This window comes from Urocitellus parryii, chromosome Y (genome assembly GCF_045843805.1).
Source record: "Urocitellus parryii isolate mUroPar1 chromosome Y, mUroPar1.hap1, whole genome shotgun sequence".
NCBI classification, from domain to species: domain Eukaryota; kingdom Metazoa; phylum Chordata; class Mammalia; order Rodentia; family Sciuridae; genus Urocitellus; species Urocitellus parryii.
Genome location: NC_135548.1, coordinates 1,114,743 through 1,140,089, shown reverse-complemented (window position 1 = coordinate 1,140,089; position 25,347 = coordinate 1,114,743). Strand labels below are relative to the sequence as shown.

Here is a 25,347-nt window from a genome sequence, read left to right as displayed (position 1 = left end):
AGGAAACATACCCTCTGTTAGCTCATGGGCTCCTGCCAGACCCCACTCTGCACAGGTCGACATGGTGTATGCCACAGGTTTGGCATGTCCCCCTGCTGTGGAGTCTTGGTACACTGGGCCCCAGGGTCAACCTGGTGTGTGCCACAGGGTGGACAATTCCCGCTGTCCTGTGGAACCCTGGTATACTCTGCCCACACCCTGGGTACCCTGCCAGGTGGGGAGAGGGCCTCCAGCAGAGAACTTGGGTTCTGATCTGTTGTGATAGTGTGATTTAAGGACCTCCATGACCTGTCCTGTGCCCACCCAGGGGAAGACTGCAGGGCACCCTGGATGTATTATGCTCCCTGGAACATGCCCCCATTTAGAACTGTGTTTGTGTCATCTGTGACTGGCTGTGATTTATAATTTGTTTTTACTTGTAGTCTGAGGTAAACACAAATTTCATTCAGCCAAAAGTGAGTTGACCAAATGGAACAACGGGTTGGAACAGAATTTTTTTTTTTTCTCGGAGAGCATATTTCTTGATATTGTAAGTGCTGCTGAAATGGAGACTGCATGATTTGGAGGGAATATAAGAAAAGCAAAGCAATAGAAAACATTGTGACATGGGCTTCTGGAAAGGTACTTTCAGCTGATTCAATGGATAAAAATGAAATTGGACCATTGATCTCAATTTGATGTATTTTTACATAAGAAAAAAAAATCTTTCCATTACTGAAACAAATTCACGATGGTTAAGGCTGGAAATCATAATGTAGAGCTTATGTTTTATTGCATTAGGATTTAACTGTTATTAGATAACAGTATTCTCTGTTATGTGATGTCTTGAACTTTCTCACCTTCCCCTATTCAAGCAACCTCCCTCAAATACCTCTCCACAGGGAAGCAGCTCCCTGTGACCCCAGAGCATTTGTAACCCAGGATCATGCTCAGTACATTTGATAGTCTACCTAGCAGCACACAACATACTTACTTTCTGAGATTCTATGACATCTCTGCTCCCAGGACCCAAGGTCTCCTTAATAAACATAGTCTCGTCTGCCGTGGTGGTGTATACCTGTAATCCCAGCTGCTTGGGAGTCTGTGGCAGTCAGATTGCAATTTGGAAGCCAGTCTCATCCATGGGATGCAAGGCTGGTTCAATAGACGGAAATCAATAAATGTTATTCACCACATCAATAGACTTAAAAATAAGAACCATATGATCATCTAGATAGATGCAGAAAAAGCATTCGACAAAGTACAGCATCCCTTTATGTTCAAAACTCTAGAAAAATTAGGGATAACTGGATCATACCTCAACATTGTAAAAGCAATCTATGATAAGCCACAGGCCAGCATCATTCTGAATGGAGAAAAATTGAAGGCATTCCCTCTAAGATCTGGTACAAGACAGGGATGCCCTCTCTCACCACTTCTGTTCAACATAGTCCTCGAAACACTGGCCAGAGCAATTAGACAGACGAAAGAAATTAAAGGCATAAAAATAGGAAAAGAAGAACTTAAATTATCACTATTTGCAGATGATATGATTCTATACCTAGCAGACCCAAAAGGGTCTACAAAGAAGCTATTAGAGCTAATAAATGAATTCAGCAAAGTGGCAGGATATAAGATCAACACGCATAAATCAAAGGCATTCCTGTATATCAGCGACAAACCCTCTGAAACGGAAATGAGGACAACTACTCCATTCACAATATCCCCCCCAAAAATAAAATACTTGGGAATCAACCTAACAAAAGAGGTGAAAGATTTATACAATGAAAATTACAGAACCCTAAAGAAAGATATAGAAGAAGACCTTAGAAGATGGAAAAATATACCTTGCTCATGGATAGGCAGAACTAACATCATCAAAATGGCGATATTACCAAAAGTTCTCTATAAGTTCAATGCAATGCCAATCAAAATCCCAACAGCATTTCTTGTAGAAATAGATAAAAGAATCATGAAATTCATATGGAATAATAAAAGACCCAGAATAGCAAAAACAATACTAAGCAGGAAGTGTGAATCAGGTGTATAGCGATACCAGACTTCAAACTATACTACAGAGCAATAGTAACAAAAACAGCATGGTACTGGTACCAAAACAGGCAGGTGGACCAATGGTACAGAATAGAGGACACAGTAACCAATCCACAAAACTACAACTATCTTATATTTGATAAAGGGGCTAAAAGCATGCAATGGAGGAAGGATAGCATCTTCAACAAATGGTGCTGGGAAAACTGGAAATCCATTTGCACCAAAATGAATCTGAATCCCTATCTCTCGCCATGCACAAAAGTTAACTCAAAATGGATCAAGGAGCTTGATATTAAATCAGAGACACGGCATCTGATAGAAGAAAAAGTTGGCTATGATCTACATACTGTGGGATCAGGCTCCAAATTCCTCAATAGGACACCCATAGCGCAAGAGTTAACAACTAGAATCAACAAATGGGACTTACTCAAACTAAAAAGTGTTTTTCTCAGCAAAAGAAACAATAAGAGAGATAAACAGGGAGCCTACATCCTGGGAACAAATCTTTACTCCACACACTTCAGATAGAGCCCTAATAACCAGAATATATAAAGAACTCAAAAAATTAGACAATAAGATAACAAATAACCCAATCAATAAATGGGCAAAGGACCTGAACAGACACTTCTCAGAGGAGGACATACAATCAATCAATAAGTACATGAAAAAAATGCTCACCATCACTAGCAGTCAGAGAAATGCAAATCAAAACCACCCTAAGATACCATCTCACTCCAGTAAGATTGGCAGCCATTAGGAAGTCAAACAACAATAAGTGCTGGAGAGGATGCAGGGAAAAGGGCACTCTTGTTCATTGCTGGTGGGTCTGCAAATTGGTGCAGCCAATTTGGAAAGCAGTATGGAGATTTCTTGGAAAGCTGGGAATGGAACCACCATTTGACCCAGCTATTCCCCTTCTCGGTCTATTCCCCAAAGACCTAATAAGAGCATGCTACAGGGACACTGCTACATCAATGTTCATAGCAGCACAATTCACGATAGCAAGATTGTGGAATCAGCCTGGATGCCCTTCAATAGATGAATGGATAAAAAAAAATGTGGCATTTATACACAATGGAGTATTACTCTGCATTAAAAAATGACAAAATCATAGAATTTGGAGGGAAATGGATGGCATTAGAGCAGATTATGCTAAGTGAAGCTAGTCAATCTTTAAAAAACAAATACCAAATGACTCCTTTGATATAAGGGGAGGAAACAAGGACAGGGTAGGGACGAAGAGCTTGAGACGAAGATTTACATTAACAGGGTTGAGAGGTGGGAGGGAAAGGAAGTGAGAAGGGAAATCGCATGGTAATGGAAGGCGATCCTCAGGGTTATACAAAATGACATATAAGAGGAAAGGAGGGGTAAGACAAGATAATACAAATGGAAGAAATGATTTACAGTAGAAGGGGTAGAGAGAGAAAAGGGGAGGGGAGGGGAGGGGAGGGGGGATAGTAGAGAATAGGACAGACAGCAGAATACATCAGACACTAGAAAGGCAATTTGTCAATCAATGGAAGGGTAACTGATGTGATACAGCAATCTGTATACGGGGTAAAAGCGGGAGTTCATAACCCACTTGAATCAAACTGTGAAATATGATGTATTAAGAACTATGTAATGTTTTGAATGACCAACAATAAAAAAAAAAAGGATGGGCATGTGACTCAGTGGTTTAGCGCACTGAATTGAATCTCTAGTACCAAAACCCACAAAGAAATAAATTATATTAAATAAAAATGAAAAATGAAGTGGAAACAACCCATACAATGTACTGGGCTGGTAATCTAGGATGTTCGCAGGTGAGATTTGTGAAATGCATTTTGAATGTACTGTATTTGGGGTTTCTGGATGTGACCCCATCTGTAAGTCCGGCCCCTATGGAAACGTGAATATTCAAATTTCCAAATTAAAACAAAGACCTTTACTCCACCTCCAGCACCCTCTTGTGATTCCAACTCTGAGTTGAGGGGGGTGAGCCTCCTGCATGCATTTTCAATCAATACTCACTCCTCAAGGATTTAGGCAAGCCTGGCAATACAGGAAGCTCTAGTTTTCTTTAGTAAAAATACAGAACTGATTTGGAATAGTGAAAACAGATTATCTGTCACAGCAGAAGAACCAGGGTCCTGCCGAGAGCACCATCACACAGGTCTCCCATAAGAAGATACTTGGCCTGCGGTCCCCTTGGCTTAGTATGCAGATACCCCAAGCCCTGAGTGCATCCATGGAGCCTGGAGTCGAGCACCCTACAGATTCCAAAGGCAGAGCCCGGTGGAGCTGAACACTCACTGATTCTCTGAGGTGGGTTATGCTATCCCAAGATTCTTGGTGGTGAGAAACTGATGTGACTTGATTTTTTAAAAAAAACAGCCTCTACCTCAGAGCAGGACCTGTCCAAGGGAGGGGTGACTCTTGATCTTGGAAAATCCACAGAGCATTTCTAGGCACGGAGCGAGCTATGTGCTGAGTTGTTTGTCTATAAATAACAGGAGAGATCTGCAGTGCCAGGTGTCCCTGACTCAGCAATGCTACTTCCTGGAAAGTGGCCTACACCTTGACCCTGAAACCCATAGCAACCGACTAGCAACTACCAATCAGCAAAAGACAGGGGGAAATAACTGGAATGCCAGGTGACCCCCCTCCCCCAGTAGTCTCAGTGATCCATAACATGTAAGGAAACCATGTAGTTTGGCACAGCACACTCTTGCAACTCATCTTGGCCCCACCTCTTTTTTTTTTTTTAAAGAGAGAGTGAGAGAGGAGAGAGAGAGAGAGAGAGAATTTTTAATATTTATTTTATTTTAGTTCTCGGCGGACAATCTTTGTTGGTATGTGGTGCTGAGGATCGAACTCGGGCCGCACGCATGCCAGGCGAGCGCGCTACCGCTTGAGCCACATCCCCCGCCCTTGGCCCTACCTCTTGAACTCACCAATCCCCCCTACCCAACTTGTTCCCTCCAGGGAATCTGCTAATCAATGTTAAGGGTTGTTGTTTGATTTTCCCATGGTGTGAAAGTCTTTGTGTGTGATGTTGTGACATGTAGAGTATCTCCCCCAAAACCTATATAATCTCAACAAAAAAATCAGGACTCACTTCCCGTGACTGCTGTCTTGAAAACGGTTGTGAGTCCAGGCTCGAGCTTGTAGTAAAGACTCCTGTGTGATTGCATCAGATTCGGCTCCTGGAGGTCTATGGGGTCCCAGGAATCTGGTATAATAGTGGGAATAAAAAATGGACCCCCCCCACTATACTCAGGCCCCACCTTGTTAAAAATCTCCAGAAGCCGCAAACTCACTGGGCAGCCAGATAGGAGAACCTGTCCCCAAGGGCACCGCCCAGGCCAGAGTTTGCAGGTTAATTGGAATTAGCCACCAGGGCAGGCGGGATCTGGGTGGAGATGCCAGCAGAGGTTGGGGTGGATTGTGGACCCTGGTCCGGGGACAAGATCCTGCAGCAGCTCCAATCGCAGCCTTGGGATCCCCAGAGCAGAGGGGCGCTCGGCAACTCGGGCCCCACTCAGGCCCGGGGAGGGGTTTAGCGACGGCCCCTGGGGATAAAGCTATGGTGTCCTGAGACCCAGAATGACCTAAACCCAGCCCTGGGCGCCTTCTCTGGGTGGCCTGGAGAGCAGCGCTGGGGTGGGGTGCAGACGGAGGTAGGGGGCTCTACCGGAGAAGAAGGGGAACTGGGTCGAGCTGGGGAAACTGCGCCTGCAACGCTTGCAGGGGTGCTGCTCCATGGTTGAGCGGGGTGACACGCCCCACCCCAGGGCCTCCAATACTCGCCTTCCCAAGCTGAGACCCTGGGTCAGCTTCTGGGGGTATGTTCTTTCTATGGCTTGTGTCTTTGCTTGAAAATGTTGGTGCATCTGAAACCTTGACATGGAAACAATACACTAGAGGGGGACTTCCTCCTGAGAGACAAAATGAGGTCAGTCTGTGCAGTAGAGGGACATGTGTCAAGGGGGCAAGTGAGTGTGAGCTCACAGACATGAGACCCACAGATGCCTGAAGCCTAAGTCCTACAGATAATACTGAATCCTACATACACTTTTCCCTTTCTTTACATGCCTATGATTGTCCTTCTATAAAACCTCAAAGTCCTTGTCAGCACCTGAAGACAGCATAAGGGCAGGGTTTCCTTGTCTTCCTGGTGTAGCTGCACTGGTCAAAGTTCCTTTCTTGCTTTGCATCATGACCTTTTCTGTTTGATGTTGGGGCAAACACCTGACCAGACCTGTGGGATCCCCAGAGTCAGGTCTCTGCACAAGACTTCCTAACAGTCGAAGTAGAACATCTACACTAAGCACAAGGCACCCATTTTATTTCCACTGCACATTGCTGCCCTAGAGGATTGCCTTCCTTCCTCCCCCACCCTCTGTGCTGGGGATGGAACCCTGAGCATCAGAGCCAACCCCAATTGCTTCCTTTCATAGCTCAGGCTGCCTCCTCAAAGCCACAGAGGCCGGAAGGTGATGAGAATTACTAAAATAGTTTTCAAATTGTTCTCATTTTTAGATATTATGTATGGGTCATACATATGATATCTTTAAATAGTGTTTCAAAAATGTGGAGACTGTGTCTTTCTAAGTTGCTTGAGGTCGCATCGTCTGAAAAAAGAAAAAAATATATATGTTATATAGTTCTTTCTTTTTCTTTGAGGTACTGGGGAATAAACCCAATGGGGCTTGACCTGGACCTCTGAGCTACCACCCCACCCTTCTCATTTTATTTTAAGAGAAGGTCTCACTGACCTTGGGCTCCTCCAGCCCCAGCCTCCCTGAGAAGCTGTGCTTTGTTTTTTGTGTTGAGGGTAAACCCAGGGCCTCGCCATGCTCGGAAAGCACTCTATGGCTGAAGCCTAGCTCAGCGCCAGGTGTCACCTCTGTACCAGAGGCTAAGCCAAGGCTTCCCACCTGGATTAGTTCCCAGCACAGCCGGGAAGCTCCGCCTCAAAAGGGCTGGAGCCAGGAATCTGACACTAACCCAATTTCAGCCAGTGATTGGATGATGTTAGCTGTCAGTCACGATGCAGAGGCGGGCCTGGAGGCCATCCATTTAGGACGCTGGGAGGAACTGTCCAATCAGTGCGCAGAGGGAGGGGAAGGGCGGGCTTCGCAATCTCGCGGGCTTTTCTTCCTCACCAACTGGGCTACTCCTTCTCTGGCGCCTGAGTTCTCTCCTCAGGGACCGCAGGTGACTCTCGTTCCCTGTGAACCCCGCGATCTCGGGTGACTGGAGGTTCCTCAGAGGACCCTGGGTCACCAAGGAAGCCAAAAATGGTGAGTTTGAGACCAGGGCTGAAGGTGCGCAGTCAGCACCTTCCTTGGGGCTTGCACGCAGGTGAGCTGCTGATCGAGGTAGAGTCCCCTCTGGCGGGTGGCCCTGGGCCCTGTCCCCTGGTTCCCTGGGTTTGGAAGGGCGGCTCAGTTCCCTGGTGTCCCCTTTGCTCCCTACTGGTGGCCCACACTCACTCTTCCCAACGTGGAGGAAGCAGGGCCACAAATGCACCTTCCTCCTCCCAGGGGAGCTCCTCCGGAGGCTGCTGTAGGTCCCCCAAATTGCAGGCGCCTCCTGCCTTCTAAACCCACCTTCCCTCCACCTCACAGCTCGGCCAGACGTCCGTTCTTCCCACTCGGTCCAAATGGACACCCTCCGCTAATTGTCACTTTTCATCTAGTGAAATATTTGAAATAATCTTCCTCCCTCCCTCCCCAGCCATAACTTTTGATCCTCCTGCTTCAGCCTCCCACGTATCTGGAATGACAGGCCTGTGCCACTGTCCCTGGCAAGAAGGACACTTTTGAAAGCATGTGTTTTCCATTTGTGAATGTTATACTTGAGGGGAAAGAATAATCACTTAACACTTCCTTGTGTTTGCTCAAAATAACTGCCTTAAAGGGAATAAGGAGGTTGTGTATAGATCCCAGGGATATGGAATCCTGGGCTCCATCAATAGAGGATAACTGCTCCCTTTTCTGATAGTCCATGATGTAGAGTCCCCCCAGTCGTGTAGTCACCTAAGTGCACAGGGAAATGATGATGTAGGGGAAAGAAGGCAAGGCACTGAAGATAACCAGAAAGAGTTTTATCTGGCTGCAGCCAGTCTCAGAGGCCACAGCTTTTGCTGTAATCAATCAATCAATCCCCTGAACCCTGAGTTCAGGTGGTTTTAGGATTTTATACTCATTATGTAAGAGGAGGGGCTTAGAAGTTCACATCGCAATACTGAGACCCTCAAATAACTCTCAGACCACACAGTCTCATTCCAGTTAAGCCTTTATTGCTGGCTCTTGGCAGACACTCTGCTCTCGAAAGAATGAGGTTGTCAGAGTGGGGCCCCTGCCTTCAGTTGGCTCCATATTTAAGCACAAAAACCACAAAAGGGACATTTGGGGTTCGGGCAATGCAAGCAAGGCTGAAAGCTGAAGTCAGTCAGTCTGCAGTTGGCACCATAGATCATTCTGTATTCTTGGGGATTTTCATGAATAAAAGAATACAAACTGCCCCAGTCATGACCTTTTTGTGTGTCATGGCTAAGTTCACAAAATGGAGTCACCATAGTCAAGTTGTCACATCACACACATAAAAGCAGCTTTTTCTTTTTCTGTTCTGACCAAGTGAACACTTCAGGACAGCACCTGAGAAGGGGAGAGCTTCTTCTCCCCTTTTTTTCCTCCTCTACCAGCTGTTACTATGGAGCCTAGTTGGTAAGTTCTCTGTGAAGCCCAGCTCAAGGCCAGAGGCCTTGTTTGCACATTTCTACAAACTACTATACTGGATACAAGTGTGTAAAAAACTAGTAAGGGGAGTTTGAGTCCAGCACTTGGAGTGCTAATTTCTCCCATACTAGCCACCTGGTAAAATAGGGCAACACAAAAATAGGAAGTCTATCTACACTGAACTTTTTTGTGGACACTCTCTTGTTGACAGTCCTAAAATTAGCCATGGTGAAGATTTCTGGAGAAACCCAGTTAAAATCTTCTGTGAATAAAGAGGATGCCACTACAATAATGTCTGATTCATTTACTGTCTTTCATCCCCAGCTCTTTTCAATATGATTTTCAGAAAAAATCTGGGTATTTTTCCCAGCCTGGCCTGAAAGTTGTGATCCTCCTGCCTCAGCTTCCAAAGCTGTTTGGATTAAAGGCATTGACAACCCCAGCTACAGAAAATAGTTCATTTTAACCCAAATATTAATGACTATACTAAGGAACATGGATTCAAGATACCCTGAATGATGTGTGTGTCCCTCCCTGGAAGAGATTACATGATTACATAATTTCTTTCTTTCTTTCTTTCTTTCTTTCTTTCTTTCTTTCTTTCTTTCTTTCTTTCTTTCATGCATTCTTTCTTTCTTTTTTATTTTCTTCTTTCTTCCTTTTGTTCTTTCTTTCTTTCTTTTTTAATATATCAGGGATTGAATGCAGGGACACTTAAACACTGAGCTACATCCCCAGCCCTTTTTATATTGTATTTTCACATATGATCTCACTAAGTTTGTTATGGTCTCACTAAGTTGCTGAGGCTGGCTTTGAATTTAGCAATCCTCCTACCTTAGCCTCTCAAGCTGCTGGGATTACAGTTGTGTGCCACTGTGTCTGGCCTACATGAACTTTTATAAAATAAATTGTGTATCACTGCATTAACCAACTGCATTCATAGGAACATCAGATTAATGGGGTACAGACAAAAATAAAGAAAATTTCTTCTGTATTTCTGTTATTGCATTCTGAGCTTTGGTAGATTTTGGAGCCATCTGGTAAGGTTAGTGATATATTCTGAGAAATTTTGATATTGTGGTCTGTTACAGAAATTAACATGATTGGCTATTGAAGGGCTTAAGATAGTCCAAAATTATTTTTGTTCTCCATACAGAACCCTGCCTTTCTACCCTCATGGCGATCTAGTTAGCTAAAGTCAAGTACTCTGAAGGTTCTTTGATGTAGATGCAATGTATAGAGAACTTGAGTTCACAGCTGAAAAATCTTGTGCTTCTTCTTTTATCTTCCTTAGGTGTAGACATCATATCAGATTTCTTGGGCAGAGGTTCCCTATGGACACTTCACAGGGTGCCAAGTCCTCAGCCACTATCCTCTACTGGAGCTGCCACAAAGTGCCCACAGCTGCCCTGTGCCCTGCAGGGTGAACAGAACTCCAGGCCCTGGGTCAGCTCCTCCTAGAGGACAGCCTGAGATGTAGGGTGGAGTCTCTCAGGGAAGCTGCTGGGGGCTCTGAGCTGAGGAATCTCCTGGAACAGGCCTCATCTAGACAACTACTTCCCTGGGACCTTGTTTTTCCCAAGCTCTGTTCTCATTCCTTGGAGACAGGTGGACAGTCAGCCTGTGGATGCTGGTGCTGAGGGGCCAGGTCAGCAGTAACTCCGGCTGTTTTAGTCTCTCACAGTGTGAAGGAGCAAAACCTCTCCCAGAGTATAAGGACTACCCACCCCAGTGCAGAGCTGTGCAAACTGAAAAGCCTCATAGACTGGAGTCATTGTCCAGGTCCCTGGGACAGTGATCCTGGAGGCTTTCAGGGAGCAAGACCAGGAGTGAGAATGTCCCTGCTGTCAGGGACCTTTTCTGCCCCTTGTGCCTGACACATGTGTGCTCCCTCAGCACCAAAGCTTTCTGTGTATCACTTTGAAATGATCTGCTCACTTATCTGAGGCCCAGGTTTATTTATTCAGAGCCACATGGGATGGAGTGTTATTAAATAGGCAAGAAAGAGGTGGATTTTAAAAAGTCTAGTTACATTTCCATTGTTACAAATCCCAACTTGCAGCCAGGTACAGTGGTGCTCACCTGTGATTCTTCCTGCTCCAGGGGCTGAGACAGGAGTGTTGCAAATTTGAGGACAGCCTTAGCAACTTATCCAGGCCTTATGCAATCTGGTGAGACTGCATCTCAAAATAAAATATAGAAATGACTGGATGACTTGGGATGTGGCTTAGTAGTAAAATGTCTTTGGGTTTAATCTTGGGGTACCACCCCCCCAAAAAAGAAAGAAAGTCCTAATTAACTAATTTACCTTTTGCTACCCCTGAGTATGTATAGAAATTCTGTAAGATTCAATCTTGTCTTTTCAGTGATTTCAAATTGAACTCCAACCCTAGATTCCAAAATGCCACGTAAGATACAGAGAAACTCTGTCTTCAATTCTTGCTGCAGAATTTGAGTAGAATTCTATAAAACTAGTGGTGGATAAATTTATGAACGTGATTTCATGAAAACTAGTATCTATCCTTGACAATGTGATGAATTTGACAAAGGATGACAGTTTTTCACTGTTGTTGTCTGGACTTGGCTGGTTCATGTTAACTGTGTGACTTTTTTTGGTATCAGGAATAGAGCCCAAGGGTGCTTAACCACCAGTCCCTTTTAGATTCTTTGTTTTGAGACAGAGTCTTAATACATAGCCGGGGGCCTCAGACTCCTGAACCACTGGGTTACTGGTGTGCACCATCACTCCCATCTTCATTGTAAATTTAAAGGAAAATTTTGGCAATATCTGAAATACCCAATTATGATCATTTAATCACTGAATTTCAGTGAAATAGTAAATGACACTTATTTTCTGGAAAGGAGCGATATGTCTGTCTAAATAAGGGTGCTGATCCCTTCAAGAGCACTCCCACTATATCACCTGATTCCTGTTGCCTCCTAGTTGCCTCCTGCTAGGGCCACCCCTTTGGGAGCTGGCCTTTTAGCTTATGAAATTTGGGTGCAACATGCTCTCTCTACTCTGTCCTGTACAACATTTTGGCTGATCTTAGATACAGTCTACTATTTCCAATATTTTGAAAAGTATTTTTTGTTGTTGCTGTAGTTAAACACAATACCTATTTATTTATTTTTATGTGGTGCTGAGGATCAAACCTAGGGCCTCTCATGTGCTAGGCAAGCACTCTACTGCTGAGCCAGAATCCCAACCCTAATATTTCCATTTTTTGATGTAGTTTTTCTAAGTTTACCCCCAAAATACAGTAAACTATGCCCTAAATTTCACAGAATTTTCTGAAATTCTCAGTGCTTTTTCAGAGAATGTCGATCATGGGAATATTCAATCCCCTTTGTGAGAAAGTGTGTTGTCTTTCCATTGATTTTGTTGTATTTTATGCCTCTAATTGTGTACCTTTTGTATTATAATAATTTTTATTTCTCATTACATGTATTTTTTTTTTTTGTGTGTGTGTGTGTGTGTGTGTGTGGACTACTGGAGATTGATCCGAGGGAGGGCCACATACATGCTTGGCAAGTTTTCTACTACCGAGCTACACTCCAGTCCAAGAGAATTAGTATTGTAGACTGTTTTTTATTTATTTGCTTACTTATTGAGTGCTGGGGATTGATGCCATGGACTTGTTCATGCTTGTTATCCTCCAGAAATGAATTTCTATTAGTGAGCAGCATTCTGGCGTTGGGCAAGTGTTTTACTGGGGAGTAAACCTACAGGCACTTGACCACTGAGCAAATTCTCAGCCCTTCTTCTTATTTATTTATTATTTCTTTTTCTTTTCTTTTTTAATATTTTGTATAGATGGAGATAGACAGAATATATTTATTTTGTTTGTTTATTTTTCTGTGGTGCTGAGGATCATATCCAGTACCTCAAACATGCTAGCAAGTGCTCTGCCACTCAACTACAATCCCAGACCCCCTTTTAATTTTTGATGAAGACCAGTCTCACTAAATTTCTGAGTATCTTGCTACATTGCTGAGACTGGCCTCCAACTTGCCATTTCCCTGCCTTGACCTCCCTAGTGGCTGAAATTACAGGTGCACACCATCCCACCAGCAGTTGGAATGACTTTTTTAAAAAATATTTATTTTTCATTTGTAGTTGGACACAATACCTTTATTTTAGTTATTCATTTTATGTGGTGCTGAGGATTGAACCCAGGATCTTGAAAGTGCAAGTTGAGTGCTCTAGTGCTGAGCCACAACCCCAGCCCCTGGAATGACTTTTAAAACTTATTCAGAGGCTGGGGATGTGGCTCAAGCGGTAGCACACTCGCCTGGTATGCGTGCAGCCCGGGTTCGATCCTCAGCACCACATACAAACAGATGTTGTGTCTGCCGAAAACTAAAATATAAATATTAAATAAAAAATTCTCTCTCTCTCTGTTTCTCTCTATCTCTCTCTCTCTCTCTCTCTCTCTCTCTCTCTCAAAAAATCAGTTTTCTTCCATAGTTTTGAAATTTGTACCTATGACGTTTCCTCTTTGCTTTATTTTTGCATTATTATGAAAATGGTATTTAGCATATATTATTATTTTATGTATATATTTGTAAAACTTCATGGCTTGGTAGATTATTTACTTCTTTATTAGACAAACTTTGTTTTTATGAGCAATTTTAGGCTTACATACTTTATTAGTCAGTGTTCTCTAGAGGAACAGTATTAAGAGGAAGTATGATTATCAAAGGGGATTCATTAGATTGGCCTACTTGACCTGAAGCTGGATGTCTATAGTGGCCGTCTGCAGCTGGAGAGCTTTAGAAGTAGTAGCTACAGAATCCAAGAGGCTGAGGCCTCAGAACAAGAGGGATCAATTGTGCTGCCCGACTCCAGACCAGAGATTCTGGAAACTCCCTGGAGAATCACTGGCAGAGTCCACTTTGGGAGAGTGAAGAAGGCAGACTCTGATATTCTCAGGCCATTGCAGTAGCATTTAAGAAACCATTGAGAAGAAAGGAGCATGCTCTGCTCCTGCTTCCTTCTTCTTCCAACTTTTGTTCCACAAAAGACACTGTCCTATTGGATGGTGCTGCCTAGCTTAAGGAGGTTCTCCAGTTTGGTTCACTGTTCCACATGCCAATCATTTGTAGACACACCCTCATGGACACACCCAGAAGCTCATTAATCATCAGTCTCTTTAATCCAATCAAGGTGACAATTAAATGTGCCATTACTCATAGTATCAAATACCCCTTCTCTCCAGCCCATAGTCTCCACTGTTTTCAACATATTGCATTGTTGTAGGGTGTTTGTTAATTACTAAACCAGTGTTGAACATTTGATAAGGAAAATGGATGAAGCAACACGTTATGATAAGCCAAAGTTCATCATTTACCTTAGGCTTCCTCGTCTGTGTGATGTGATTTTGTGTGTCACGTACTTTACAAGATAATGTCATACAGAAGAGTTTCACTGCTCTGGGAATCCTGTGTTCCCCCTCTTCATCACTCCTCCTCATTCCTCCTTCCCTCTCTGCTCCCTAAGTCCCTGGTACCCATCAGTTCTGCTACTGCATCTATAATGTTGTCTCTTAAGGAATGTTCTTGAGTTGGAATCTTACTGCACATGGCCATTTGAGTCTGGCTTCTCTCACAGGTCTGCCTGTAAGGGTGCTGTATCTTTCCAGGCTGCAGAGCTCATTTTCTGGGTGATGTTCTTTGATGTGGATAAACTGCAGCTTGTCCATTCAGTATTGAAAGGTGCATCTTCCTTGCATCTAGCTTTGGGCAGTTTTGGATATGGCTGCTGTAGTCACTGCAGTGAGGGTTCCTGTGCCCATAATTTTCACATCATTTGCATAGACACCTGAAGTGTGATGGCTTGATTGTACAGTTTTTTGCATTTATGATTAAATTTTGCATTTATGATTATGAGCATCATTCATAGTTTTCTTTTGTATTTAATAATTTTCTTTATCTACTTAATTTGGATAATACAGTAACGTATGCCTCAGAAGGAATTAGGAGGTGTTAACTCAGCTTCTATGTTCTAGAAAAAAATGTAGAAAATTGGTGGCAGTTCTTAAGTGTCTCATGGAAGCCTGTTTGAGATGTCAGAGCCTTGCCTTGCCTTTTTGGATAGTAATTAGTTATTCAGTCTGTTTTTTTGAGCTGCCATGGGCTCATCTGTTTTGTGTAATCTCTCTCAAAGAAGTGGTCCAGTTTCTGCAAGTTTCTAATTTGTATCAAGCACGTTTATGATAATCTTGAAGTCCCAATGCATTATTGATGATGACATTTTAAAATGTGTTAGATGGTGATGTTCATGAAAAACTTGATTTTGCAAACTGTGAATGTCCTGATTGTGGTTTCATCAACACCTTTTCTGTTACCTTCCTGTGGTTAATTTAGGTTTACCTTGCTTTTCTTTCTGTTTTCTTGAAACAGCAGTTTCAATGATTGCTTTTAGCTCCTTTTCTGAAATGTGCATTGGATGACTTAGATACCAATACAGCACCACCTCTGGTATTCTCTATAAATTTCCTATGATGGACTTTTACATTTTTTTTCCTTCAAAATGGTCACCTCTTCTCTTGAGTCACCTCTTTGTCCTGTGTCTGTTTAGAGTCTTGTGTTTCATGTCCCCTTCCCTGGAGGCTTTTCAGCTACTTCTGATCTGATTTCTGCTTTAGCTCTCATGTTCTTTGAGCATACATGTGATTTCACTGGTGGCGCACTTGTAGGGGTGTGGTTTATGTCCTGTGCAGTGTTGCTGTGACCCTGAGACCTCAGTGTGCTTCCCCTTCTGTTAAAGGCTCATGAAGCCCTCCTGCTTGCATCATTGTCCTGACAGAGTTGAGCTGATGTCTCTAAGTGTAATTGTGGATTCTTCATTGTTTTGGGTGGTTCTGTATGTTTTCAGTCCTTGAGTATGGTTCTGTGTCAGTGGCAGGGACATTTTCTTTTTGCCTGTTCCATCACTGTGCAGACATCTTAGCATGCTTATAGATGTGAATGGTGGCCTGTTTCACACCCAGATTGTGAGGGATAGTTCAGGAATCTGGGCTACAAACTTGTTGCTTTAGCACACTCTGGAAGACTTTCTGCCTTAGGTTTGTTTGCACCACCATTGCTGCAGGCACGATGATTGTCTTTCACAACAGACAACCATTGCACATGTGGCCCAATATTGATCAAAATGTCCTTGAGCAGAACATTGGTATGTCTCTCATGACTGTACATTGTGGTAGTGAACTGGCTGCTGTTAAGAAGAGTTTGACAGTCTTTAGACATTCATTGTTCCCATGAGACTTACAAAAGTAGTGCCTGCTGTTTATTAAGAAGATTATTTTGAGAGTTATTGTAAGGCTGTTGTTTGGAGAAGGTGACATTTTTGGGTCATTGAGTTATTTCTAAGACATGTGCCATCTTTCACTTACCCCATTCTGGTTTGACAGTAACCACAGGAAATTATAAAATTATTCTGTTTATTAATAAATTAAATTAATCAAATAGAGAACTCATGTTTATTTTGGTGATTTAATAGTAAGCTAGTTGACTAAATTTGTTCTGGAGTAAAGCACCTGCAAACTTCTAGTTGTTCTCAGTGTAATCACACAGGATGAGCTCTATCTCCAGCTAATGCATTGTGAAAACCTGTGTGAAAGGTTGTCTAAATGTTGTCTAGGAAGGAATCTCCTTAGTGACCCCATGCCCAGAGGGTGTGGGTTAGGGGGTGTTCTAGGCATTTCTTTAAATATGGAACAATAGACTTTCAGAGGAAACAAGACATCAGTATTGCCATGTTGTCTATATTAACTTTGTAGGTACAGGGAGCCAATGTAGTTGGCAGAATCTCTCCCAAATGCCTAGTTTTATGATTCCTGCAATTTCCTTCTCATCACCTTTCTTTTCTTAAGATAAGTACTATCAGAAGTCCTTATATTAGCTCTGTACCACACAGGACATTTCTAGGACATGTAATAGAGGTGCAACCAATAAAGAAGTTAGGAATGATCTGGGAGCCTGTCTTACGTCTTGTGAACTCACCAAAGAAAGGGTATAAATCACTATGATGTTTGCCTTTTGAGTAGTGAAATTCTAATGTTGGAATGGTTGGAAGAAGTTGAGTGCAGAAAAGATTTGATGGACCAAATCGTGGAATTAATCGAGAGGCCAGGGAATCATGTGAACATCATGCATGTTGAGTATAGATTTCTCATGCTGTCAATCTCTCCTGGCCTCCACTATATATTTGGTGGGATATTTTAGATCTCAGTTACCTTTGAGGATGTGGCTGTGAACTTCACCCAGGAGGAATGGGCTTTGCTGGATTCTTCCCAGAAGAACCTTTACAGAGATGTGATGTTGGAAGTCCTCAGAAACCTGGCTTCTATAGGTAATAATGATGTTTCTAAAATTAGTCAAACAGAGAACTCATGTTATTTTGTTCACTTATGTAGAAGGTTAAAAGAGAATCAGTTGGTGAATTATTGCAGCAAAAATGGCACCTACGATTTGGCAAAGCATTTCTAGCTCCTAAATATTCATAAAGATTGTTCTGTTCTTCCATTTAAGGAAACAAGTGGGAAGAGAAGATCACTAAACATTGGATTGAAAACTCTAGGAGCAATATAAGGTAACTCTACTCACAAGAGGAATTCGTGAGGGAATCTGAGAACTCTCATATAATTTTTAAAGCAAACTAACTGAAAAAGTATGCATAATATGAAATGTATTTATTCCTTTTTTTTAAAGAGAGAGTGAGAGAGGAGACAGAGAGAGAGAGAGAGAGATTTTTTTTTTAATATTTATTTTTTAGTTCTCGGCGGACACAACATCTTTGTTGGTATGTTGTGCTGAGGATCAAACCCGGGCTACACGCATGCCAGGCGAGTGCGCTACCGCTTGAGCCACATCCACAGCCCCGAAATGTATTTATTCTTATAATATTCTTACCAGAAATATATACTTAGCTGTAACAGATATTCCGTCTTTTCAAAGTATTTGACATCCAAAATGTACTATGAAATTGCATATGTGAATATCACAATTTGAATAATAGCCATAGAGAATCTGTATTGCAAAGGACTGTTTCTTTTCAATCTCTTTATTTTCAGGCAAGTTGAACAAGTCAGAAAACCTAGCCTTTACCTGATGTTGGTAGTAATGTAAGGATCTATAAATAAATAGCAAATTGTGAATGAATCAAGCATTGATTATGTGCTGGTCACTTCTTCTTCAAAAAAGTTATATGGTAAACTTCAAAGGCACAAAATAGTGTGGGGAAACCTTCAAATCAATTCCAATTCTTTTTTTTTTTCCAATTCCAATTCTTAATTGAACAAAAAAAAATTTAATAGAATAAATCCATGTGACTTCATTATATGTGCCAAAGAGTTCATATGTCCTTCATTCCTTAATAGGCACATCACATCCCACTCTGGACACAAATACTACAAGCACGAGGAATTTGAAGAGAAGCCATGTGAATTTAAAAAAATTTGGAATTCTCTGGTTTCTCCTATAAGTGTTCACACACAAACATTAACACAAACTGGAGATGGACTATATGAAAGTATAATACATGGGAAAGTCATCAGTTGTTCCAGTGACATTCAAAGACATGAAGAAACTCATACTGGGTGGCAACCTGATGAATGTCAACAATATGGTGAAGCCCCTTCTTTTCTCCTAGGTGTTCAAAGTCACACGAGAACACACAGTGAATGTAAACCTGTTCAATGTGAGGTATGTGGGAAAGCCTTTCATTTCTCCTCTTTATTTAGAAGGCATAAAAGAACTTATTCTGGAGAGAAACTCTGTGAATGTAAACAAGGTGGTCAAACCTTTATTTCACACACAAGTCTTCAAAGGCACAAGATCACACACACGGGGAATGCACATTTCAAATGTAAGGTATGTGGGAAAGACTGTGCTTATCCCAGTTTATTTAGAATACATCAGAGAACACATACTGGAGAGAAGCCCTATGGATGTAAGCAGTGTGGAAAGTCCTTTTCTACATCCAGTTACCTTCAAATACATGGAAGAACACATACTGGAGAGAAGCCCTATGAATGCAAGCAGTGTGGCAAAGCCTTTGCTACATCCCATCAGCTTTATAACCATGGAAGTATACATACCAGAGAAAAGCCCTATGAATGTCAACAATGTGGAAAATCTTTTACTACTGCCTCTTGCCTTAAGATACATGAACGAACTCATACTGGAGAGAAGCCCTATGAATGTAAGCAGTGTGGGAAAGCCTTCACTCAGTCCTCTCACCTTCGCTTACATGAACAAACTCATACTGGAGAGAAGCCCTATGAATGTAAGCAGTGTGGGAAAGCCTTCACTCAGTCATCTCACCTTCACTCACATGAAAAAACTCATATTGGAGAGAAGCCCTATGAATGTAAGCAGTGTAGCAAAGCCTTTAGTATGTCCAGTAACCTTCAGATTCATGGAAGAGTACATACTGGAGAGAAGCCCTATAAATGTAAGCAGTGTGGCAAAGCCTTTGCTAAATCTGGTGACCTTCACAGACATGAACGAACTCATACTGGAGAGAAGCCCTATGAGTGTAAGCAGTGTGGCAAAGCCTTCACTCAGTCCTCTCACCTTCACTCCCATGAACAAATTCATACTGGACAGAAGCCCTATGCATGTAAACAGTGTGGCAAAGGCTTTGCTAGATCCAGTGACCTTCAAATACATGGAAGAACACATACTGGAGAGAAGCCCTATGAGTGTAAACATTGTGGCAAAGCCTTTGCTAGATCCAGTGACCTTCACATACATAAAAGAACTCATACTGGAGAGAAGCCCTATGCATGTAAGCAGTGTGGCAAAGCATTTGCTCAGTCTGGTCAGCTACACTCACATGAAAAAACTCATACTGGAGAGAAGCCCTATGAATGTAAGCAGTGTGGCAAAGCCTTTGCTTCGTCCCATCAGCTTCACAAACATGGAAGAATACATACCCTATGAATGTCAACAATGGGGAAAAGACTTTGCCACATCCTGTCTATTTCACACATGTGAAAGAACACATACTGCAGAGAAATCATATGCATGAAAACAATTGGTAAACTCTTCTGTTATTACTGTTTCACTCATATACATGTAAAAAGTTTACTGGAGAAAAAATCCTTTGAATATGAAATATGGTAAATCAATATTTCTTTTTTTTTGGTGATATCACAGATATTTTGGTAAATCAATATTTCATGTTATCCTCAAACACAAGAAATGGCTCACACTTCTGGAAATGTGTGTTTATGTGTGTATATTTGTGTGTGTGTGTGTGTGTGTGTGTGTGAGAGAGAGAGAGAGAGAGAGAGAGAGAGAGAGAGAGAGAGAGACGGACTGGGGATTTTCTGGTGGTGCTCTACCACTGAGCTACATTCCATTTCTTTATTACATTTGATTTTGAGACAGGGACTTGCTGCATTTCTTAGGGTCTTCCTAAGGTGCTGAGGCTAGCCTCCAACATTGATCCTTCAGAATCAGCCTCTCAAGTCTCAGGGATTAAAGGCATACACCACCACATTGGACTCAATAACTCTTTAAATGTGAAAAATATCACGAATCATTCAATTTTCCCTGTTGTCTTCAAAACCATTTCACTCACATTGAAAAACAAACCTTATGAATGTGGGGGATTTGCTACATCCTGCAAGCTTCCCATTCAGCCCTGTTTTCCTTCTCATGTATGAAAACACTCACAGAGAGAAGCCCTGTGAGTGTGAGAAATGTGGGAAATCTAGTTTTCTAAGTAATTTACTAAGGAGTGGGATGATTCTTTTGGAATAAAAAGAATAAATACTATGCAAATAAGAAATATAAAGGTTTCAGCTGTTCTAGTTTTGTTCAGTTGTATGAAAGGACTCATACTGTAGAAAATGCTGAGGATAAGCCATGTGGGGCAGTATTCAACTTTCAGAGTTTTCTTCAAAGGTGTAAACAATTCACATCTGGGAAGATCGTTTTTCTCTCTTTAAAAATTGTAGTAAGACTTTCAACTTTCCAGGTCCCTTTGAACAGCATTTAAGATATCACAGTAGAGAAAAGCCCTGTATGTAGAAATGTGGTGGGACCTTTGCTTGCTTTAGATCCATTTGAACTTGTTCAGACTTGAGTAAATTTTCATTTTATTTATTTATTTTGAGACAACCACTGTGGGTGTGAGAAAAACTCTGTGCCTTCATTTCTTTTTTTATCTATTCAGAGGTAACAAAAATGCACCCTGGGTTGGAGAGGAGCATTGCATCAGCATGAAGATTTGAAAGCAACATGTTTTTCTGGGTTAAATCTCTTTGATTGTTAGATTCCATTTTCATGTGTTTTCAGTCTTTTCTTGTCTAATATTTCATTACATATTGTGAATGTTAGTTTAAGCCTCTCTACTGCAGCCTTTGGTACAGACTGGTGAAATGTCTCTTCTGAACTTTTTTCCTCTGTTTCTTTATTCACATTTCACCCAGGAGTGCTCTACCGCTGAGTTTTTCCACAGTCTTTTTAATTGTTATTTTGTGAGATGGGGTGAGGCTGAGAGCTGGAACCATAGAGATGTGTCTGTGTACCCTGCAGCTGGCCTCTTTCTTGTCCTTGATTTCTTATTCATCTGTTGATGACTCTGGGACCCCACTCTTGTCACTTATGCTTGTTCTAAGTCTCATGTGTTGCAGTGTATGTAGGCACATTAAAGAGCATTGAAAAATAATGTCATTTGTGTATATTATTTGGAGAGGCACTTTCTCAAAATATATTTGCCCTATATTTGAGTTGTTTTCTCTTTTATTTTCCCAGTTCTGGGGACCCAATCCTGCCTTGTGCATGCTAGGCATTCTAGCATCGAGCACTCCCATAGCTCAGGTAGTGAGTTTGCTGCTGCTGTGTGTGTGGACCACACTGATGACCACATCAAGAGATACAGCTCTGCAGGTGTTTCCTCCACAATTGAAGATGGTCTCTTTCTTCTGAAAGGACTTTTTTACCAGTGAATTTAAAAAAAAAAAACTACATCCAACTTAGCTTTTCTCCCCATGAATAATACTTAGGTGTAATATTCCAGAAAACCCAGGCTTTTTTTCTCTCTGTGTTAGAGTTCCTCAGGAGCCCTAGGAAAATAGTGTGATGGTTTTCTTAATACACACTACATGACCAAAGGCTTGGTAAGGAGGATCCCAGTCTGAAGTCCTAATATAGTGGCACTACCCTCTCCACCAATGAATCTTAAATAAGCTTCTCGAGAGACCTTCACCATAATCTTCTTTCAACAGAATGTCAGGAAAAAATTTCGCAAAGATCTCAATGTGGGTTATAACACAGAGTTCCTTTTTTTGTGTTAAAGCTTAGAAGACCTCTGATCAATCCTACAATTTGTACACAAAGCACTTTCTGTGAACTAAACAGAACAAAACAAAAAACACCTTTATGTATACCCCTACAAAAAAATATAAACCTCTATCCCTGTTACACTGGGTATAAATAAAGATCAATGAAATTCCAAGCAGTGATCTAAAAAATTTTAGGTGATACCCCTCAGAACCCTGCATCTAATATTCTGCTCCTGGAACATTCCTTGGGTGTCTAGACTCCATTATTGATGTACTCATGTACATCACTAATGGAGCTACAGCCTCCAACCAGGTGATATTGTGCAGTACATGATGTGGAGAGGGCTGTTTCTGCTCAGGCTAAAGAATTCAATGACCTGTCCTAAGGATTCAAAGCATCCTGAGCAAAACCTCACCCACAACCTTTTCAGGAATCATGGATCTTGTATGATCATTGCTAAGAGTTCCTTACATACTTGTGTTCAAATTTTTAAGGTAACCAACATGCTAATGATGGGATGATTTGAATAATAGCCTACAGAATCTGTGTTGCAAAGGATTGTTTCCTTTCAATCTCTTTATTTTCAGGCAAGTTGAACAAGTCAGAAAACCTAGCCTTTACCTGATGTTGGTAGTAAAGTAAGGACCTATAAATACATACAAAATTGTGAATTAAGCATCGATTATGTGTTGGTCACTTCATCAAAGAAGTCATGGTAAACTTCAAAGGCACAGAATAGTGTGGGGGAAACCTTCAAATCAATTCCAATTCTTAATTGAACAAAGAAAAATTTTAATAGAGTAAATCCATGTGACTTCAGTATGTGTGCAAAAGACTTCATATGTCCTTCATTCCTTCAGGCAGATCACATCTCTGGACACAAACACTACAAGCATGAGGAATGTGAAGAGAAGCTATGTGAATTGAAACAATATAGGAAATCTCTGGTTTCTCTAAAAAGCGTTCACACACAAATGTTAGTACAAATGGTAGATGGATCTTATGAAAGTACAATATGTGGGAAAGTCATCAATTGTTCCAATGACATTGAGAGACATGAAGAAACTCATACTGGGGAGCAATCCAATGAATGGCAACAATGTGATGAAGCCTCTTCTTATACCACTGGTGTTCAAAGACACATGATAACACACAGTGGCGGTAAACTTTTTCAATGGGACACATGTGGGAAAGCCTATCATTTCTCCTCTTTATTTAGAAGACATGAAAGAACTCATTCTGGAAAGAAACTCTATGAATGTCAAAAAGGTGTTTGGACCTGTATTTCACACACAAGTCTTCAAAGGCACAGGATCACACACACAGGGGATGCATATTTCAAATGTAAGATATGTGGGAAAGACTTTGATTATCCCAGTTTACTTCGAATACATCAGAGAATGCATACTGAGGAGAAGCCCTATGAATGTAAGCAGTGTGGCAAAGCCTTTTCTAGTCCCAGTCACCTTCACTCACATGAAAAAACTCATACTGGAGAGAAGCCCTATGAATGTAAGCAGTGTGGCAAAGCCTTTGCTAGATCCAGTGCCCTTCAAGTACATGGAAGAGTGCATACTGGAGAGAAGCCCTATGAATGTAAGCAGTGTGGCAAAGCCTTTGCTAGATCCAGTGCCCTTCAAGTACATGGAAGAGTGCATACTGGAGAGAAGCCCTATGAATGTAAGCAGTGTGGCAAAACCTTTACTACATCTGGTCACCTTCGCAGCCATGGAAGAACACATATTGGAGAGAAGCCCTATGAATGTAAGCAGTGTGGGAAAGCCTTTGCTACATCCAGTTCCCTTCAGATTCATGGAAGAATGCATACTGGAGAGAAGCCCTATGAGTGTAAGCAGTGTGGCAAAGCCTTTGCTAGATCCAGTCACCTTCACAGACATGGAAGAACACATACTGGAGAGAAGCCTTATGAATGTCAACAATGTGGCAAAGCCTTTGCTAGATCCAGTCACCTTCAAAGACATGGAAGAACACATACGGGAGAGAAGCCCTATGAATGTAAGCAGTGTGGCAAAGCCTTTGCTACATCCCCTCAGCTTCACAAACATGGAAGAATACATACCAGAGAAAAGCTCTATGAATGTCAACAATTTGGTAAAGGTTTTACCACATCCTGTATGCTTCACACATGTTAAAGAACAGATACTGCAGAGGAATCGTATGCATGAAAACAATTGGTAAACTTTTCTGTTATTACAGTTTCACTCATATACATGTTGGAAGTTACTGGAGAAAAATCCTTTGAATGTAAAAATCAGGTAAATCAATATTTCATATCATCCTCAAAGACAAGAAAGGGGTCACACTGCTGAAAGTGTGTGTGTGTGTGTGTGTGTGTGTGTGAGAGAGAGAGAGAGAGAGAGAGAGAAAGAGAAAGACTGGGGATTATGTCTGGTTGTGCTCTACACTGAGATACATTCCCGTTACTTTTTATTTTGAGACAGGAACTTGCTGAGTTTCTTAGGGTCTTCCTTAGGTTCTGAGGCTAGCCTCCAACATTGATCCTTCAGAATCCACCTCTCAAGTCTCAGTTATTAAAGGCAAACACCACCACATCCAACTGAATAACTCTTTAATTGTAAAAAATATCACAAATCATTCCATTTTCCCTGTTGTCTACAAAGCCATTTTATTCACATTGGAAAAAAAAAACCACTCTGTGGGGGATTTTCTACATCCTGTCAGCGTCCCATCCAGCCCTGTTTTCATTTTCATATATGAAAACCCTCACGGAGAGAAGCCCTGTGAGTGTGAGAAACGTGGGAAATCTAGTTTTCTCAGTATTTTACTAGGGACTGGGAAGATTCTTTTGGAATAAAAAGTATAAATCCTATGCAAGTAAGAAATATAAAGGGTTCATATGTTCTAGTTTTGTTCAGTTGTATGAAAGGACACATACTGTAGAAAATACTGAGGATAAGCCATGTGGGGCAGTATTCAGCTTTCAGAGTTGTTCTCAAAGATGTAGCAAATTCATATCTGGGAAGATCCTTTTACTCTCTTTAAAAGTTGTAGTAAGACTTTCAACTTTCCAGGTCCCTTTGAACAGCATTTAAGAAATCACACTAGATCTCCGGTCGCACAGTTCTCTTGCGGTTGTGACCCAGTAACCAGTCTTCGGTGATGGAAATCCTTCCTCTAGGTTTCGGTGCACCCCAATTTTGATGGAAATTCCTAACAAGATAGCTTTTGGTCGTCCTAACTCGTTATTCACCTGCGCAGTGACGCAGTATATGGGGGTGATGCACTCTATTCACAGCCATCT

General features: G+C 41.7%; 2 protein-coding genes across 2 annotated transcripts; both read left to right on the top strand.

Annotated features, from left to right (window-relative positions):
* The first annotated feature begins 61 nt into the window (after positions 1-61).
* On the top strand, positions 62-19,712 carry LOC144251138 (uncharacterized). The gene is made up of 4 exons (XM_077794235.1): positions 62-202; positions 16,992-17,118; positions 17,298-17,358; positions 18,512-19,712. Exons 1-4 carry the CDS (start codon positions 62-64, stop codon positions 19,710-19,712), a joined length of 1,530 nt encoding a protein of 509 aa, XP_077650361.1.
* Positions 19,713-23,050: 3,338 nt separating this feature from the next.
* On the top strand, positions 23,051-24,217 carry LOC144249041 (uncharacterized). The gene has a single exon (XM_077794234.1). The coding sequence runs from the start codon at positions 23,051-23,053 to the stop codon at positions 24,215-24,217; it is 1,167 nt and encodes a 388-aa protein (XP_077650360.1).
* The last annotated feature ends 1,130 nt before the right edge of the window (positions 24,218-25,347 follow it).

Excerpts from the sequence above, each read along its gene's own strand:
- LOC144251138 (XM_077794235.1), top strand. The coding sequence starts at position 62 with ATGGTGTATGCCACAGGTTTGGCATGTCCCCCTGCTGTGGAGTCTTGG. Across the intron at positions 203-16,991 it reads ATACTCTGCCCACACCCTGG|ATCTCAGTTACCTTTGAGGA; the intron begins GTACCCTGCCAG and ends GGGATATTTTAG. Across the intron at positions 17,359-18,511 it reads AACTCTAGGAGCAATATAAG|GCATAAAAGAACTTATTCTG; the intron begins GTAACTCTACTC and ends TTTATTTAGAAG.
- LOC144249041 (XM_077794234.1), top strand. The coding sequence starts at position 23,051 with ATGGTAGATGGATCTTATGAAAGTACAATATGTGGGAAAGTCATCAAT.